The 21,496-nt window shown below is 35.4% G+C and overlaps 1 protein-coding gene across 1 annotated transcript; it reads left to right on the top strand.

The window, feature by feature from the left end:
- The first annotated feature begins 1,646 nt into the window (after positions 1-1,646).
- LOC128212950 (uncharacterized) lies at positions 1,647-14,118 on the top strand. Its single transcript, XM_052918361.1, has 5 exons — positions 1,647-2,327; positions 6,963-7,650; positions 10,754-10,822; positions 11,323-11,357; positions 11,692-14,118. The coding sequence occupies exons 1-5, from the start codon at positions 1,905-1,907 to the stop codon at positions 12,598-12,600; spliced, it is 2,124 nt and encodes a 707-aa protein (XP_052774321.1). The 5' UTR covers positions 1,647-1,904; the 3' UTR covers positions 12,601-14,118.
- Positions 14,119-21,496: the final 7,378 nt, after the last annotated feature.

Raw genomic sequence — 21,496 nt, 5'->3', positions numbered from 1 at the left:
CAAATATCAGAAGTCCTGGTTTGTTTGTGTTGTTTAAATGTTCAATTACTTCTTGTATCAGTCTAAAACCGGTTTGATTGGGTGATATAATTGCATTTTTTTTATTCTATTTGCAATTGCTTTTGTTGCAATTTTATAGTCTATATTGAGAAGACTTATTGGACGCCAATTTGAAAGTAATTCAAGATCTTTGCCTGGCTTAGGTATTAGAGAAATAAGGCCTTGTTTTTGCAGTTCAGTAAGTGATTGAGTTTCGAAGGAGAAGTTTATAGATTTTACGAAATGCATTTTTAATACATCCCAAAATACATTATAAAATTCGACTGTTAGCCCATCTGAACCAGGACTTTTGTTTAAATTCATATCTTTTAATGCATCTGTGCATTCGGATTCAGTTAACCTTCACATTTTAGTTTTTCTTCGATGTTTAATGATTTTAGAGGAGCATCAAAAAAGTTTATTTCACTATTGCTTTGCGTCTGTTTTTTGTATAACTTTTCATGAAAGTGTCGTTGGTCGGTTAAAAATAGCTTTTATATCAGTTAATATGGTTTGGTTTGCTGTAAGTTTTGTGATCGTTTTTTGTTCATAGTGATGTTTTTCAAGATTTGCAAAAAATTACTATTTTTTTCATTGTGTTCTACATATTGTGCTTTTGACCTCAGTATCATGCCATTATTTTTTCTGTTGTAATAATATCTAATTCCTGATGAAGCAACAATATTTCTTCATCATCACTGTAATTGTTATTTGAGCGTGCGTTTTCTTGAATTTTTTGAATTTTTTCAATAAGTTCAATTACATGACGTCACCTGGCATTGAGATTTAGCTTTATTATCAATGTGTTGATCAAATGACATGTTTGAATGTAAATCAGATACTTTAAACAGAGGTTTATCCGAGCTAAGTTTTCATACTTTTCTTAAAGATGCACTCTTACTACCAAAAATATTTACCACAATTGTTTTAATTTATCGAAAGGGCTATATACATGTCGAAAACAATGGTTCTCATGAAGATTAATTTCAAATAAAAGTTCAGAAAACACGGTAATTCAGCCTTATGAAACGATAGTAGACCACAGTAAATCTTTTAGCATTGACCAATCACTTAATATTTTCCGTTAACAGCTATTAAATACACAGTAATAATATTGTTAATTGGAATTAATATTTTCCATAAGTGCATTAATAAGTAAGTATTTGAGTGTGTATCACTCAAAATTTATGTTTGTTAAACATCTGTCTGTATTGATTTTGAATAAGAGTGTCACTTTAAGCAAGAACTTATCAGTTGCAAAAAAATTATTTCTTAGTTGTTATCCCAATCGATAATTATTTAAAATGTAAAATGTAAAAAGTTTCAATCGTATTGATTAAGTCGAATGACCTTGTAAATTAAACAAACTGCGCGCGCATCATGTATTTACAAGCATGCCTTCCTGTGCACATACACAATAAATACACGAATAACTGCGATCTAAATTTAAAAGAAAGAATAATAAAATTGAAAAAGATGATCTAGAGAGATGCAATGCATTGATTGAAGTACAAACACATTCACTTCTCATTCTAGGCAGAAGTACTTATAAGTAGGAAATTCAAGTGCAGCCAAGTGTTTATAGAACCAGTGACTATGAACGCAACTATATACATTGTATAAAACTATTTTTTATTTTTTTTTACTTATTTTGAACATTCATTCGTAACTATACGGATTGTTTGTTTTTAAACGCAATACTGTAGAAAGTCAGAACACTGAAGGTTTAAATCTTACTCTACCAACGAGGAAGTTACACCCGTTGTAGTAGGTCGTTAACACTAGGCTAATGTAATGAAATCAGAGAGCACATATATGGAGGTTTACTTGAATGTGCATGTTTTAAGCAAACAATTATGGATTAAATGAGGATCAAATCAAATAAGACGAAAACGAGAATAAGCAGAAAGAGCAAGATGGCTGCCACATTAGATGACAGCATTTCTTACGGACTAAAAGAGACACTTAATCATGTGTTAAAACGGGAGAAGTTTCCAGTGATCGTCCGCGTTTGCGAAGACTTCATCAACACAACCATGGGGGGACGCGCAGTGATGCATGCCGGCGAAGAGCTGCTTATCACAGGACGGCAGACCGTGGAGCTTGGTCGCGTTCGTGTGTTGGACGTTTTGGACGAAGAGGCGGCGCGGAAGGCTCACAATGATGACTTTGTTGCCGAGAGGGGAATGTTCGTGGGGGAGGAGTATCTTCTTCCAATCAAGGTCCCATGTAAACTTAAGTTTGTGCAAAGGCCTGGAAAAAGACGAAGATATGCAACAGTGTCACAGGTAAAGTATATTAAATTACACGTACTTCTAAACAAACATTTTATCTTTTATCTTACACTCTTGTTATCTTTTTTTCTTATCTAAGCATTCATTTTACTCTGTAAATCATATAAAATGACCCATGTTAGGTCGCTTTTTTGTATATGCATAAATACATATATAACGATTTAAAGAAATATTAATGTTTACAATGGTGAGCATATTGCGTCGTATTTAAAGCAGGGGTTTCAAAGAGATCGATTTATTCCATTAACATAAACCTTCCAAACATGAGGCGTAACTAAACCACGGTGCATATCCATATCGGTACCCTCTTTGCGAAATCTACTGAAACGGTACCCTCTTTGCACATGCACCGGTCCGTCTCTGCTGAAAACAAATCGACGATGGACAACAAGCCAGTAAATGTTCATTCAACTGATGAAAGGAGGGATGTCGTGTGCAAAAGAAGTATACCACGGAACACTAGAATGTTAGAGCTATGTCTGTTTAAGTAATGTGCTCATTTTTCAATTACTGCAACTCCACAATAAGCTACACAATATCGATATGTCTTGCCTCGCCCACCGCCTCTTCATGTTCTGCGGGCTTAAATGAACAACTGGTTTGATTATGTACACCCCATACATATTAACTGTATTCATTTATATATCATATTCATACAAATGGCAATTAACAGTCTAAAATATGAGGTAAATTCATAAAAACACCCTATTTTCGGTTTTGCAGCGGCACGGGACACCTCTTTGCTATTGATTATTTATATCACAGGTACCCTTCTCATTTTTATTGATATTTATTGCTTTGAAATAAATATTATAAATAAGAAATCGATTAGTTATTTATTCCAATAAGCATTTATTGTATCTTTTTTAAATTGATGAAGATTATAGTTTTTTTTATTTTGTAAGTATTGATAAATATTTGGGCAAGTGTGAAATTATGACCATACACACTATTTAAAGCCCCCCGGTAGACTCGTATCCCAGTGAATGTGAATTGTACGGCGCATTCGGGACACCTCGGCCATGTTCCATTGAAAATAATCTCGACTATATAAGCACAGTTTACAATGTCAGAAATCTTTCCATTAAGCTACGCTGCACGTAGATCGCCTAGTATATTCAATTTAGCAATTAAACTTAATGACTAAACTCTTGGAGTCTTAATTATAAATGCAACAATACACTTCACTGGCAATGGGTCTTTACTTAGAAATACAAATTACACTTTAAAACACTACGATTAGAAATACCATCATTGTAAGCATCATATTCGATAACAAAGGGATCGTCATCCTCGATCACACGTTCGTCACACAAAGTACAGAGTCAAATTTTCCCGTCCATTTCTCTATATTTACACCTCAACTTCCATCCCTTAAATGAACTGCCTTTCGGCAATTGCGTTCATCAATCGATGAACGCAACATCTTCGGATATGTTCGGATCGTAATTCATTACATAACAATATACATGAGAGCTATTGATCTTGTTATTGGTTGTATTATGTCAGCAGCTCCCGTAAAATATAGATCAACACTTTAGAAAGTGTTAGTTTATTATATTTTAAATATATTGGTGCCAGAACTGTTTCAATTTTACGTTTTAAAGTGATTTCAAGTGGTTGATCTTTTCCCGCGTTATTGTGACGTCATTTGAAAGAAATGTTTCCGGTTATAGTCGGGTCGTTCTGTTTACAGAATGGGTAAGAACGGATTACTGAAAGGTTTTCTGAAATGAAATGAAGAATTTTTTTAACAATTCTTGAATGAAATAATGAACCATTGGTGTAAATATAAGGAATGAATTGCGGGGTTGATGTCATTATCGGGGATATGAACGCAATTGGGTTGGTCAAAGTACGCGTGGAGTCCTTCGGACTCCACACACATTGACCAACCCAATTGTGTTCATACCCCGATAATGACATCAACCCCGCAATTCATTCCTTAAGTATCAGCCATGTTTTATTTACAGACATTGCCATGACAGTTTACGCTTATTTTTATGGGTTTTTTGTTCTCAATAACTGACAGATTTTATCAAGTAATATAATTATCCAACAGTCGTTGCCTTTACAAACCCCTAGTGGTCAACATAGTATTTTGTCCAATGAGAAGGCAGTATTTCTCAACTTGTCCAATACATTCATTTCAGTTATCAGCAGTCCGTTCTTGAATTTAATTAGAAGAAGCGGTAGGTATTAAACAGTGGCTGGGCCAGTTAATGTTTGGTTAAACAATATAATGTTAAACACTTGAATATTGTTAGTATTTACCTACACAAAATAAATGGTTATGCGACTGCATACGTACAATTTTAACCATTACATGATTACGTTTACATTGACTGGTTGTGGAGGGTATCCAATCATTAAACCCGTTTAAAACACTTAGTGCTTTGGTTTTAAGACCCGATTTTCAATACCGATTTCACCTTGCCTTTGTGCTTCATTGGTTGACGAGCTTAGGATAAGCTTGACGTTATAGTTTGTCACGAGCTTTATTGGCCGCCCACATTGCAAAAGTGGGTGGGGAAGGTTAAAAACGTTTCAAATATCAATGTTTTATTAAGTTTTGATGAACGATCTTTTTTGGGAGTAAAACATACATTTTTAGTGATATGTTTTTGGTTGGTAAAGAGTTGACGAAAGTTAAAAAAAGAAATTTTTTATCAGATTTTGGATAGAAAAGCATTCACATTTTTTCGCAAAAGTCTGTCTAAACGCCAAGAAGAACTTCAAGTGCTCATTTCCCACTTCCTCGGCTATCGAAAACCCAATGCTTCTCTGCAGAAGTAAGGGATGCATTCGTTAAGTATGTGTTGAAAAGGTTTATCGTAAAGCTCAATGGCTCTTTAATTCCCTTTTTTCAAATGTTTTTAGCATCACGTCGTTAGCGTAATAAAAGTTATTAACTAAGAATGAACGTTTGCAACACGCACGTCTGTCCAAAAAGTTCAAATGTAACGTGTAAGTCATTTAAAGCCTCGCCGTATGGTTAATGACCTATTTTATTTCATTGACTGTTTATAAGAAATTACATGAAATAAAATAACATAACCTAAAATATCTTCAGACTGCTTTAAGAAAAACTTGAAAACGCATTACTTCAGGGACTACTATGCATTATTCTAAATAAACACAGTGTTGGTGGGCGGACTTTTTTTACCCTAATCATTATCTGTTTTGTTCAACATTTATTTTTATATTATTTAATTCCTTCATGTATATTTTAAAAAATATATTCTACGATACTTTTAAATATGGGCCACACAGTACTCACATAGCGGTATATGACGCTTTTGGTATGACGCTTTCATGTTTTATAGTAGACACATATAAGTTTTAATTTAACTTATTCTTTTTTATTTTCACACAATCGCATTTTATTTTTATAATGTCGCATTTACCTGTCTTAAGTATGTTTCGTGTATTTCATGAAATGGTATTGATGTCGATTTTATATATGTTTACATTACTGTGTCAACGCCATTGAGTATATTTATAAAATTAGGCGTTTAATCAAATTAGTAACCATAAAACATTAATTTTCGAACGGAAATATGAAAATCTACGAACTGATTTTTTGTCAGCAATCTTATATCACTGGTTTGCAGATATGTAAGCAAAAATTTGCTCGTTCCAAGACAAAAAAAAAAAAATGTAAAATTGGTATATCTGTGAGAGTGCAGCTTTAAACTCACACATGAATTAACTTTGTATGGGTCTTCAAATAGGATATTACCTAAGAAACTACTGATATGTTAGTCTGAATTTTCTTTTTGTTGAACCCAATGGACTTTATCGATGCGGGGCTGATTGTTCAGAACTTTGTTTAGGTTAACAACGTTGTTAACGTCATCGTTGTTAACTTTCAACTCAATATGCGTCTGTAAGTATCACAGATACACTTACGGTCTGTAGTATTCCGAACAAGAGTTGAGACTGTACTTGTGTTTTACGGTCTGTAGTATTCAGAACAAGAGTTGAGACTGTACTTGTGTTTTACGGTCTGTAGTATTCAGAACAAGAGTTGAGACTGTACTTGTGTTTTACGGTCTGTAGTATTCAGAACAAGAGTTGAGACTGTACTTGTTTTATTTAAATGTATGAGCAAATCATAAAGTTATTCACCCTTAAAAGTTAACAACGATGTCGTCAATCTCGTAGTTAACTTTAAAGATGCACTATTACTCCTAACTAAGATTTACCATATTTAATACAATTGTTTTATTTTACCAATTAATGTCGAAAACAAAGGATACTGTATTTAATCTGAAAGAACGGTGCAGAAAACACGGTATCTCTACCTTATGAGACAAAATCAGATCGCAGTAAATCTTTTAGCATTCACCAATCATTTAATATTTTTTGCATTTTCAGCTATTAAATACACGGTTATAAACGTGTTATCAGTAATTAATAGTTTCCATAAATGCATTATTTAGTAAGAAGTTGAAGGTTTATCACTCAAAATATATGTTTGTTATACGAGTACATCTGCATGTATCGATTTTGAATAAGAGTGTCATTTTAACAGAGTTCTGAACAATCGAACACTATTTTTTATTTCATGGTATTTGCAAAGATTTAATAGGTCCAATGTACCTTTAACCGTATTTCTTTTCACAGTTAATAGAGGACATGCCACGACGCCTACGAGTAAACGAGGATGTGATGTCAGTTCCGCCCGGAGGTGCTGGTCACAACACCCTTGTCCCTCGGGGCACTGTGCTTAACCTCAAACGAGTGTTCACATGCGAAGGCGTGCAGAATCTCCAATGCACGTTCGGAACTCAAAATGTTTCTTTCAAAGAGTCCATGCGAGTAAACTTTACCGCAGTTGATGACGACTCGGAATACACTCTTGCGTACATTCAGAAATCCAACATCCTTCCTTCAGTGTTTGAGTTTATATGTCCCAAGCAAAGCGAGGTTGTTCACTTTGAAAACGATATCGCTAGTTCCACATTGACCACTGTAGAAGGACCACTGGAGCTTATAGCCATCATCCAAGCCAATGTTCTAGTCTGCTGGAAGCGAGAACAGAAGGTCAAATCCTACAGCACGATGATTATTCCCGTTTCACTTGGGAATACCATAGCAATCCAACAAAGAAAGTTTGATGATGCCAATTTCAAAGTAGGCTACATTGACAAACGTTTCTGTGATTGCTCGGGCTCGGACTTCATCGAGACTGGAATTTATCTGATTGATCCAAATCAGATGGGTGTGGGATACTTGAAAAGTCCGAAATTCTATGTCTATGTTGGTGGATGGCAACAGATTCGTACTCCTAAAAAGGGGATTAGATACAACGGTGAGACATTCAAAATTATCATTATCATGACGTGATATATTACGCTAAATGCTGTGCTTTAAGGGATCATAAATTTACATAGACAATACTGATGAAAACTTAGCGGGACCACCAAACGGCGATGGTTTTGTACGTGTAGAAAAGTTTAAATGGAAACTCGCATGTGAAGATGAATTTTTAACGTTATTTGCAAATAAATGTAATACACTCGTCGCTCAAATCGCACTTGAAATTGATATAAATATAAATGACGCGGTTGAGAAAATACTTGGACTTTATCAGGATTCTGCTTATATGATGCGCGTAAATAACCGTGATCCAACAAATCGCGATGTAATTTCAAATAATCAACCCTGGTGGGATAGAGACTGTGCTTTAGCTAAACAATTAAAGTACGCTGCATTACGAAGATTTAGATGGACAAGTGGGTTGTTAGATTTTCAAAACTATATTTCACTGCGTAGACATCTCAAAATTACGTGTTTCACTAAAAGGCAATTGTACCAGCCAGCTAAAAGGAATGAGCTAGTATTATCTAGTTGTAATCCAAAATCCTTTTGGAAATTGTTAAAAATGTCCCAACGTAATAGAAAACAAGAGCTTCTGCGCGTAGACCCTGTTACATGGCGGAACATTTTTCGAGGATTATTGTTTAATGAATATCAACCAAACCTGAACGATATAGCTTTTGACACGAATAGATTTAATGAAGAATATGATTCCAATTTAAATTGTGATATAACTGACGGGGAGGTTATCGCAAGCATTTCAAAATTGAAAAAGGGGAAATCTCAGGGACCTGATGGATTTGGGGCTGAATTTTACCAAAGTACAAAACAAACCATAACTCCACTGTTGCGTCAATTATTTAATAGGGTTTTAAATACGGGTGTATTTCCGGATATTTGGAGAGATAGTATTATTGTCCCAGTGCAGAAGTCGGGCTCAAAAGAAGACCCATCAAATTACAGGGGTATTTCTCTTATAAACGTTATGTATAAAATATTTTCAAATATAATACATGACAGATTATGTACATGGTCGGAACAGTTTAACAAAATTGATGAGGCACAAGCTGGATTTCGGACTGGTTATTCGACAACAGATAATATATTTACTTTGCAAAGTATGGTTCAGAAATATACCAGTAAGCCCGGGGGGAGATTCTATGTATTATACGTCGATTTTAAAAAGGCGTTTGATGGATTGATACACCGTAACTTGTTCACCAGTTTGCATACAATAGGAGTTCAGGGAAAGCTCTTCCGTTTATTAACGTCTATGTATTCAAATCTACGCGGTTGTGTACGAGTTGGCGGCAGCACAGTTACGCAACCCTTTATTTGTAACGTTGGCACGCGACAAGGGGACGTAACCAGTATAATAATTTTTAATCTGTATATTAATGAGTTATCTTCCTTCCTACGATCAAAGGGCCATACTGGTATCTTTATTACTGAGCAAATCGCGGATATAATATGCATACTTTTTGCAGATGACGTTGCGAACGTCGCTGACACTGCCATTGAATTACAATTACAACTAAATTCTATTTTGGAATTCTGCGAAAACACTGGTATGACTATTAATCAGAGGAAAACAGAAATAATCGTGTTTGGAAATGGCGGGCCTCTGCGGTCATACGAGCATTGGTATTTTAATGGCACCCCGGTAAATCGGTATACAAGTACATGGGACTCATATTCACACCAAAATTATCCTGAACAAAGGCAAAATCAAAATTAGCTGCGCAAGCCCGGAAGTCAATTTATGCTATAAAGGCCTACCAGAGGGCTTTTGGAAACTTTTCTCACACTGAATACTTTAAAATATTTGATTCAATGGTTAAGCCTATAATTATTTACAGTGCTGAAATATATGGTACGGAAATATCTGATAATCTTGAACAGGTACAAATTCAATATTGTAAGGAATTCCTTGGTGTAAATAATTATGTTAACGATTGTGTTGCATTGGGGAATGCGGGAGGTTTCCTCTATGTATTGATCATCATGTAAAATGTATTAAGTACTGGTGCCAACTGCTATACATGTCCAATGAACGTTATCCAAGAAACTGCTATATAATGCTTAAACGGCATGATGATATTGGAAGAAAAAAATGGGTTACATCTGTAAAGAATTTATTATTCAATTATGGTTTTGGCTTTGTTTGGCTAAGTCAGGAAGTTGGAAATGTTGGCGATTTTTTAATATCATTTAAGCAAAGGTTAGTTGATTGTAAAAGACAACACTGCTTCGAAAATGATGTGACATATATAAGCATTTTAAAACTTTGTTAAATCCAGAAAAATATTTATGTATTAATCTACCATTTTATGTGAGAAAATCGTCAGCGAGATTCCCATGTTCTAGCCATAAATTGTTTATTGAGACTGGTCGACATTTGGGTATCGAAAGGGAAAATAGACTGTGTAGATATTGCTAAATTAATTTTGATATCAGATGTGTAGAAGATGAATTTCATGTATTCTTTCAATGTAACAAATTCAGGCAAGAAAGGCAATTGTATATCTATAAATGGTACACGGGTAGGCAAGACTTCCAAAACTTCATAAATCTTATGCAAAGTCTAAACGATGACCGAATAAAAATATAGCATTCTTTGTAAATGTAATAATGAAACAAAAAGATAAGGAAAAATGAATGTCTTTAAGGAATCACAACTCTAAAGATCTTATGCTTTGTATTGTATGTGTTGTATTATGGGCCGGAGGCCTCTCTTTATAAATAAAATTTGAATTTGAATTTCATCAAACAATTCTCTTATCAGGGAAACGTTCAGACTTTATGGCGGTTTTCTTTTAGTTTATTTTTATAAATTATAGCATATGTATCTAAAGCGATAACTGTTTTAATGTCGACTCGTACATGATAAGGGTATGTTATGTATATATTGATAATGAGCACATGTAATTCTTCTTCTTCATTAGAGAGTATTATGTTATACATACTATGTTTAAAATATTTTAAGAATTGAAATACATGTAACACAAAGGAAAATGCTTAAACTTTTTATATATACACGACGTTACACTGGTTCCTCGTATTTTACACTAAAATACTCTTGATTGTATTTTCAGTTTCTTCGGATGAAGGCAGCGAGGATGATGGAGACGATAATTACATGGACATCTCACCGCCAATACCAGGTACTTATTTGTGTGCGCAGCATCAATCAATTAGACTTTCTGACAGTTCATATCAGATTATATTCAATGGCTTACTAGTCAACAAGTGTTTTATTACCTGAACATTTATTTTGATTCCGGTAAAGTCAATATATAGGTTCCCGTTTAAATTCGCGAACAAGCAATGCGGTGATTGGTTACCGTTTTAACCATAACCAATGGGAATATGAAGAGAAAACTAAAGAATAACAACACACCGCAAAAAACAACAACATTAAAATGTATAGATATTAGATCGACATTTTATATTACGATTAAGATTATGAGAAAAAAAACAGTGAATATGATATATAATTTTGCTTCGTCGATGGCTGTCCAGACCAATGAGAGACTGTCTATTTATAGGTCAAATAATAAAGTAATTTACCCCTACTTTTAAAACTGCTTCAATTCAGGATTTATTCATCTGTATAGTTTCAGCATTTTGCAGGGTATGACAGTATGAATTCATATCTTTACAGAGAGAGTCCCAATCCACGGTATTCCCGAGAACCAGGTAAATATTATGGCAAAAAAATAAGCGTTTAACTTGACGTTAGTACATACAGTCGAACCCCGTTGGCCCGAACTTCCAGGGACCGGTAAAAATACCTCGAGCCTCGGAAAATTTGAGCCAAGCGGGAATGCTTACCTGCAATATAAATAAATTGGTCATTTACATCCAGTTCGAGCCAACGTGGAATTCGAGCCAACGGGGTTCATCTGTATATTATATTGAAAGTAAAGACTAAGCTTGTACGTATCTGAATACAATCATGGTGTATCAAAACCTATCCTAAAGTTGCTGAATTTTACCAGAATTTTATTTCTGTTTAATATCTTGTTTTCAGATGCAGGACCAGAAGAAACGGATTAAAAGAAAGAAAACGATGTTTCATAGTATCCATGAGGATATAAGAAAGTTCTTCTTGAAAAAACACGACATTAAAGACATAATTCATTTAAACAATGGTGCAAATGCTAAACACAAAGCAGAAAAACACACTACTGTGTTCAAACATCACTTGCCACCAGCTCTGCCCTCAGAGCAGGACAGCGACTCAGGGGATGAGTATAATTATCCGGACATGGATGGCGTAATGGCTGAGATACCAAAGCCAACACCTCGGCCGAGACAACAGTTGCCTACTGATAAATCAAATGGTAATCGTTCAGACGACTCGGATAGTCCAGGGGATTATGAGATTCCGGAATTGCCGACTGAAAACACGCCTAAAATTTCAGCTTCTGCTAGGTCGCGTCAACCTCCTCCTAGAACAACGCGTAGCATATATCAGAGGAAAGCACCACCACTTCCAAAACCAGAAACACCACTATCACCAAGAACAAAAGCATCTAGCTCAAGTGGTTCAGTAGAATCGAGGTCGCCCGATTCACCAGACTTATATTACTCTCCTGTAAATCCATTTGAAAATAACGAATTTGCAGATAGTTCTCCCAATGACCAACAAAAGTCAGAATATATTAAATTTTCAAAACGGGACATGATAAATATCTTACAAGCGGATCAGACTGAGGAAGATTTCTATAAACTGACAGTTATTCAGCTGTCGCATTTGATGTATTACTGCAGTTTGAAACACATCGCTACAGTTTGTTACGATCATAGTCTTGACGGCGAATTTTTTCGTGGCATGGACCTGGAAATCATCTTGACGGATGAGCCGTTCAATGCCGTGAGCATGCATGTCACTAAATTCAGACGTATCATGAGTGGATGGAGACCGACATTGGAATAGAACAATACAATCTTTAGGTCCGGATTATCGGTTTGTGTAACATTTGGCATTACACCTACGGATTAAACTTCTATGGGGCGGTAGTCATAAGACTTCTTAAGTCATTTCCCAACTTAAGTCACTTTCCTAATGTTAGTATCTCTTTAGTCATATGAAATAAAAAATAAAGAATTTCTAAAATAAATTATTTTCATTGACCTCATTGAAAAAAAACCTACTTAAATGTTAAAACACTTTTGCATTTATTTCAAGTTGACTTTGGAAATTTTAAGAAATCGACTTAAGACAGGAAATGACTTAAGATGTTTTATGAACACTGCCCCAGCTCGGGATTTGGTTAGAATAACAACACGCTATCGAGATCAGCATGATATTTTTTGGCATTTACCACGAATTTATAAACTTCTTTGTTCAAAATTTGCTAGGAATAACTTTTCTGATATGGAAAATATACATGCTGTTTTAAACTTTACTTAACCTAAGTACAATTTTTGTCGGGCAAAAGGATTTGCCTGTCAAAATGTGGTATAACATGTGGTATTAAATGAGGTATTTAAATGTGGTATTAAAAGACGTTTACAAAATGACGATAGGACGGTTTATCTACAAGACAAAATTTGAGTTTTGAGAATTATCATAAAGGATACCGGAAATCAAGGAAAATTATAAAGTTTCAATACCATTTAATTTGGATACTTGAGTTGTGGTCCTTTGAACTATTTAAAGATAAACCACTATGGAATAGTTTCAACTAAAATTCCTGTAAGTCTGTATCAAATTTATTTCAAATATAAAACTGGCAATTTAGTCATGTCCGAATATCAGTAAATTATGAATTCTTGCAATGGTCAGTCTTTCAAGGTCTACCATAGATGGAATAAAGACATTTGTTAGAATCTGGGTCCGCTTGACATATCGATATCTAATAACGTTTTATGCAAAGTATTGCATGTCTTCTAAAGACCTTTTATTACCGATATTCATCAACTATATACATGTAGTTAGTTGAAGTAAATCATTTAAATTGTTTCCATTACTCCTAGTTGATATTGTTTCGTTAAACCGCGGCAAGCGTTATAGTAACTATGACGTAAGCAGAAAACTACGTCATAGTTTTCAATGACTGAAAATAGAACGGCGGCACCAATCGTAAATGTTTTGAAGGCCATAGGATCTTATCAAATAAATAAAGTTCGTAATTTAGTGTATTTCACATGATACAATTTAGAAATTTGACTAAAATATATGTTTCTGCTTGCTTTGTTTCAAGTGTAATAAATTGTTCATGATTTAAAGCTTGAGGACTACTTTTTATAGATTGTTACATATTCAATAATTCCATTGCAAATAATGTACCACTGAATTGTAACCACGCCCCCCCCCCCCGTCCGGGGGTATACCGGGGATAGCCGGGGAAATTGGCCGTGTTTGTACTTTCCAGGTGGACCCGCAGTGCCGGGTGAATGCGGTGGTTTTGTCTTTGAGCCTAAAATAGTGGGAAATTGGCCTTACCTAGGGTCTCTGGGGTGCGGGGGCATTTGGGGGGGGGGGGGTTACCAGCAGTTGGTTCCCGCAGGGCGGGGATTTTACAGGGGGTTGGCTGGACCCCGGACCTAAGGGCGTGGTTACAATTGACTGGTGTGTGACATGTATATGCCAACATGTTTCTGAGAAAACAATGACCAATAGAAGTATGGATGCAATAGACAAGTGCAATGTAATAAGTGTAAGATTCAGTGTACAAAACGCTGTATGAAATTGATTTGTTATTTCAGGTCATATTGAATTGTTTGTCTATGAATATGTAGTCTCTCTACATCTGTGCCTATCTATCATAAATAAAATCATTACTTAATGATTCCGTAGTCAAGTCCATTGTCAAAACCGACAAAATGCAAATACGTTATCCCATAAAGCAGATCTGGACGTAAAATTACTTAAGGTCGGTTCATACAAATACTGAGGACTTATTTAAAAGTGTATACATGTCTTCTTTATTCTGCATTAAACAAGTGTATTAATACCGCACAATATCAAAGAAACGGAAGAAAGCTTAAAGCTGCACTCTCAAAGATTGAACTTTTGACAACTTTTTTTATTTTTTGTCTTCAAACGAGCAAATATTTGTGTAAATATCTGCAAACCAGTGATAAAAGACTGATGATAAAAGATCAGATCGCAGAGTTTCATATTTCCGCTCCAAAATTGATGTTTTATGCATTTTTCTTAAACCGTTAATAACGGTTTAAGCCATAAAACATTAATTTGGAATGGAAATATGAAAATCTGCGATCTGATCTTTTGTCAGCAGTATTTCATCTCTGATTGGCAAATATTTATGCAAAAATGTGCTAATTCCAAGACAAGAAAAGGTGGAAAAACGGTAAATCTGTGAGAGTGCAGCTTTAACCATAAGGAATTGCTATTTTAGATGTCTTGAAATAAAGATATTTACATATGATCCTTTAGCCATGTTTGTCTATAATTGTTTTTACTGAACGCTGATAGAATGTGGTGAAGGTTATAAATGATTCTGGTGTGTCAGAAAACAGGGTTGTTGTGAATAGCGTAACGGGCTATTAGTCTCCCTTTTATGTCCACTGTGTTTTCGAAAAATGGTTTATTTCTCTGGCCACTCGTATTTTATTGGAGAATGCGTTTTATTAATAATTTCAATTCAGTGATTTTGATGCTGCCCTAAACACTCGAAGAAATCTAAGTACTTTTTCAGCCAATGAAATTGCAGATAGGCAATCAAAATTTACTAAGTTATAGCGTAAGGAAGTTCAAATTTAACGAGTGATTAAAGGTCCACCTTCTGCCACTCATCCGATACAAACTCAGACTCTGCGTTGAAAATGTATCGGACAATGAGGTTGTTTTCAGTTAGAAGACATGAAGAAAACCCCTTATGATTAAGAAGGGCTCGCTAGGCTCATTCTGCCTATTCTTAATCATTAAGAGTTTACTTCATGTCATCTAACTATTAAAAAGATACCTTCTTACCAGCGCAGGAACTCTTTTTAATCATGAATCACATGCAATCATTTATATGCTACTTCCTATTTGTCATCACTTGATGTATTGGTTAAAAGTTAATCCTATGAGTAAGCAATGCTCGTATGACAGTGATAGTCGTGCACATATATACAGATATAGATAATGTACTCCAACTTTTAACTTTATCTCACCTTAATCATGGTGAAAAGGAAGTTCATACATGACAAAAATAACTGAAAACATATTAAGAAAAAAAAATATCTTTACAGACAATTAATACTGTTTTGGTTTGGTTAGTTTGGGTGTTTAGCAAATATTGGCCGTTTAGTAACGATTCTAAACCAAGTAATTCGTCAGTGTTATACAGTTAGCTGCAAAATGTCTGGTACAGCATCGTGAAGGTTGGTTATGTTTCAAATTAAACACAGAGACCACTTTTTGTCTTGGAAAGAGCAAGTTTTTGCGTAAATATCTGAAATCAATGATTGCTGTCAAAAGATCAGATCGCGGATTTCCGTTCGAAAATTAATGTTTTATGGCGTTAACCGTTACTAACGGTTTAAGAAAAAGGCATAAGATATTAAAAATTGAACTTAAATATTTAAATCTGCGATCTATTTGTTTTGTCAGCAGTCTTATATAACTGATTTCCATGGATTTTCCCAAAAATTGGCTCGTTCCAAGACAATAAGATTTTTTTGTCAAAACCTTCCTTCTGTGAGAGTGCAGCTGTAAATGAAACAATTGAAACTGAATGGAATCCGGCAGTTGCCTTAATGAACATTTTTTTTTAAAAAGTACAAGGCCAACATAGAACTCTCATTGACATCAAGTTGTTGACGTTTACTTCCACGTTAAACCATCACGGGACTGTTGATGATAATCCAAAATTGAGACCAGGAAGAATAAGAAAAAAGGCTAACGAATACCCCCCAACCCTTCCCTGTCTAGGTTGTTTGCCCTGGCCTTAGTTATGGTATCATTAGAATTGGAGACATGATCATGTGATTCCAACCACAATCACAGGGGCAAATGTTCTCACCATGGCTAAAAGTTTGAAAAAGATTCATTCAAAAATGACGAAGGAGTAGGACGAACGAAACTAATTTTACCCAATTTAACTCATTAAGGGGCCACAACTCCACTCAGGATCATGTGACTCCCACCAAATTCATGGAGGCAAAGGTTTACATCATGGCCATTAATATTTGAAAGTTTGAAAAAGATTTGCTCAATAGCTTCAAAGAAGAATCCTGGACAAAGCTAATTTTGCCCAATTTAACTCATTAAGGGGCCACAACTCCACTCAGGATCATGCGACTCTGACCAAATCCACGGAGGCACAGGTTTACATCATGGTCATTAATATTTGAAAGTTTGAAAAAGATTTGTTCAATAACGACAAAGATGAATCCCGGACAAAAAAAACGGACGGACAGACGGACAGACGGACAGACAGACAGACGGACAACCCGATTCCAGTATACCCCCCCCCCAAACTTTGTTTTGGGGGGTATAACAAGAAACAAGAGAGAAACAATATGAGCGATGATTAGAGATAACACTATGTAATCAGATGGTATATTTATGGCCTAACAAAAGGAAGAAAAGTAAGAAGGTAAACAGATAAAACATTACGCAAATGACAGTATTGGTTGTACAGTAGTTCATCCGGACTTGAAATGAAATTGCATTGAAATGGGGTTTGAAATACACTCTCTACCCATTGTGGATTTCATTTGGAAGGCGTAGGTTAAATAACATGAGTAGGTAGGCTGTTTTACACAGGTGTACAAAATGTTATTCACTTAATACTAGCGGGTTAAAGGAACTGTGACTGGGGGTATCAGTAAAGGGAAGGGAACCCCATACTGACCCTCCAAAGAATTTGGATCCCAGGAGTCATATAAGTCTATAAAGAAATATGACTCCCAACCATTATCCATTGGGGTCATTACTGTTTATTTCGCCAGACTCTACAGTAGAGTTTTTCTAGTATTCGAGACTTCGGCCATTAGAGCGACGATAGCTCATATACTGAAAGGGAAGCTAAATCCAATTTCCGGGTATGCTTATTCGAAGACCATGCAGTCCAGGAATTTTCACATGTGTAGCGGAGGCAAGAAACACTACATTTGTTAGATACTCGTTTTATACTTGTTCAATTTGAATCTCATTATCTAAGGCCTATTCTTAAACTTGTTTTTTGAAGGACCGAGTATATGTTTGTCCTCATCCTATCAGACTTAGGCAGCAGTTCGCTCTCTTGCAGAATGTTTGAACTATTAACCGATGGGCAATTCAATATGTGTTTGCCAGTGACCCGATTGTTTTTTATTTGTTGAGTATTGTAGTAGTCTCTAAAATTAATATCATAATATTTGGTAAACCAACTTACAGAACACGAACTATTTATCAAGTTTAAGGTAATTGAGGAAATGCCAGAAACACTTTATTTGGGCGAAAACATGACAATCCAGCCACAAGGGTTCGAAGCGAAATAGTTCCTTTATCTCAAAAATACTCATGTCCACATGCCTGTGAAACTTGGAAACGTATCTACAGTGTTTCGTTATGGCGGAAATATATATTACTTGAAGAAATAAATTAAATTGCATTGCTCTGCAATGGTAAGCACACTCACCTTTCACCAAGGCCACCCAGGTTCGATTCCAGGCTTGGGCGTATGCGAGTCTACCCAGGTTCGATTCTCGGCTTGGGCGTATGTGAGTCTACCCGGGTTCGATTCCCAGCTTGGGCGTATGTGAGTCTACCCGGGTTCGATTCCCAGCTTGGCCGTATGTGAGTCTACCCAGGTTCGATTCTCGGCTTGGGCGTATGTGAGTCTACCCAGGTTCGATTCTCGGCTTGGGCGTATGTGAGTCTACCCAGGTTCGATTCCAGGCTTGGGCGTATGTGAGTCTACCCAGGTTCGATTCCAGGCTTGGGCGTATGTGAGTCTACCCGGGTTCGATTCTCGGCTTGGGCGTATGTGAATCTTCCAAGGTTCGACTCCCGGCTTGGGCGCATGTGAGTTTTGTTGGTGGTAACCAAGACAGACAAGTTGGCTTCTCCTGGTTATCTGGTTTACCCCACAACACAAGACTACACCATCGGGAACATCAAGCAGGCGAGAGTGACCAAGCATAAGTTAATTTAACTGTCTTTACTATCGCAGTAAAGTAAATAATGTTTAAGTAGTTAATGTCTGATACAAGCATCATGTTTCCAAAGTATATGTTAGGGTTTTTAGCGATCTACAGAAAATTGAACGAGCGCAGCGAGCGCAGTGAGGCTGTTACAAGGCAGAGAAAGATCGCACCAGTTTTATAGAACGCCAAAATATTTGGTGAGATATGTAACTTAATTAAATCAGATGGTAATTTGTTCCGGGTCTGTGATTATTTCAAAATAGCATTAAAATTAAGTTGAACAAAAAGGAAAAAATCACCGAAAGCTTAACTCTTAGGGTAATTTTTGTTAAAAATCGACAATTTGTAGATGATTGGTTGTTATAATTATCACGGTATATTTCAGTTCAGTTACTGGAATGACATCGTTAATTTTGTCCTTCATTATGATGCTATGTTCTTTTCAATTACGACATTCTGATCCCTTTTAGCATGATGATAAATTAATATCAACCACTAAAACGAACAAATTGGTATTGAATTGTGGTTGCTTGGTTGTATCTTAAAAGAAAATAATAAAAGACGATATAACGTAAATGCTTAATTTTTATTTGAATATTGTACATAACATTAATGTTTAAAATGCAAACTGAATCATTGTCAATACGATTTAATGGCTGATTATATATCTATTTTAAATTTGGGTTTATGACGTAAGCTTCAACTGCCTCCAGAGTCCAGACAATGGCACCCTAAGCTGTCAATCAATGTTACTTCGCGCATGTGAACTCTTGAAAAAGACGACTGTACCAAATCAATACTCTCTACGAAAATATTAAGTGTTTGTATTCACCGTTTGATCTGCTCAACATGATATGGAGCTACAGTAAATATGGTAAATCCTCGATTGTAATTGTCCCACAAATATGTGCCAACGCCAAATATATTTGAATTATTAAAAATCGTTGCTAAAGTTGTTATTGACTCAAACGCGGATAATATCAAAGATTAAATATTTGACTTTAATTCTTCAAACATACATTCTTTTCATAAACGCATGTTCATGAAGATTGAAAGACTTGTTTTAGTCTACTAAAGCGTTTAGATTTTCATAAATACACACTACAAACTATCCATCACACTCAAGTTAAGACATAACACGCCAAAGTTAATGGACGTAGGCAATAAAATACATGTTAGAGAATCCTTCTCATACTAAATATAAGTGTTCCGTGAAAATAAATGATTATATTTGTTTTTAAAATTACGTTACAAAAGTGATGCAGTGTCCTGAAGTTTGGGTAAAGAGGGATTAGATGTATATGTTTTTAACATGAGAATGAAAATGAAAATAACCTATGCATTAAGTCCCAATATTGACCATCCACAAAAGGCGATTAATTTTCCCATATGTGATATTTTAAAACCATTTATATAGACATAATCTGAATCCCCAACTACTGACTGGTTTGCAGATGAACATTCACCAATAATCGACTGGAAATGGACGAATATCCGACTGGCGAATATACGAATAAAAGTAAATTAAAACAGTGTTTGTCGCAAAGATACATATGTGTACATGCATAAAGAAACATTTGGCGATTAATTTTCCCATATGTGACCTTTAAAAACCATATAAATAGACATAATCTGAATCCCCAACAACTGACTGGTTAGCAGTTGAATATTCGCGAATAATCGACTGGAAATGGTCGAATGTCCGACTGGCAAATAAACGAGATAAAGTGAATTTATACAGTGTTTGTCGCAAAGATACATATGTGTTCATTCATTAAGAAACATTTGGCGATTAATTTTCCCATATGTGACCTTTAAAACCATACATATAGACATAATCTGAATCCACAACTACTGACTGGTTTGCAGTTGAACATTCGCGAATAATCGACTGGAAATGGTCGAATATCCGACTGGCGAATATACGAATAAAAGTAAATTAAAACAGTGTTTGTCGCAAAGATACATATGTGTACATGCTTAAAGAAACATTTGGCGATTAATTTTCCCATATGTGACCTTTAAAACCATATATATATATATATAAACATAATCTGAATCCCCAACTACTGACTGGTTTGCAGTTGAACATTCTCGAATAATCGACTGAAAATGGTCGAATGTCCGACTGGCGAATATACGATTAAAAGTAAATTAAAATAGTGTTTGTCGCAAAGATACATATGTGTACATGTATTAAGAAACATTTGGCGATTAATTTTCCCATATGTGAACTTTAAAACCATATGTATAGACATAATCTGAACCCCCAGCTACTGACTGGTTAGCAGTTGAATATTCGCGAATAATCGACTGGGAATGGTCGAATATCCGACTGGCGAATACTAGTATACGAATAAAAGTAAATTAAAACAGTGTTTATCGCAAAGATACATATGTGTACATGCATAAAGAAACATTTGGCGATTAATTTTCCCATATGTGACCTTTAAAATTAAATATATAGACATAATCTGAATCCCCAACTACTGACTGGTTAGTAGTTGAACATTCGCGAATAATCGACTGGAAATGGACGAATATCCGACTGGCGACTTAAAATAGTTGAGAAGCTTAATATCAACATCAACATCTAACTCTGATTTTTCGAATCCCCAACTGGCAACTAGCAGTTAGTTGAATATTCGAATCCCCAACTGGCAACTGGTGAGTATTTGAATATTCGAATCCCCAACTACCAACTACCTTCCAACTTTACCGTCATACATAATTTAATTATTGCT

The sequence above is a fragment of the Mya arenaria genome, chromosome 13, assembly GCF_026914265.1.
Source record: "Mya arenaria isolate MELC-2E11 chromosome 13, ASM2691426v1".
Classification (NCBI taxonomy): Eukaryota; Metazoa; Mollusca; class Bivalvia; order Myida; family Myidae; genus Mya; species Mya arenaria.
This window is presented reverse-complemented; position numbering and strand designations above follow the sequence as displayed.

Excerpts from the sequence above, each read along its gene's own strand:
- LOC128212950 (XM_052918361.1), top strand. The coding sequence starts at position 1,905 with ATGAGGATCAAATCAAATAAGACGAAAACGAGAATAAGCAGAAAGAGC. Across the intron at positions 7,651-10,753 it reads AAAGGGGATTAGATACAACG|TTTCTTCGGATGAAGGCAGC; the intron begins GTGAGACATTCA and ends TTGTATTTTCAG. Across the intron at positions 11,358-11,691 it reads ACGGTATTCCCGAGAACCAG|ATGCAGGACCAGAAGAAACG; the intron begins GTAAATATTATG and ends TCTTGTTTTCAG.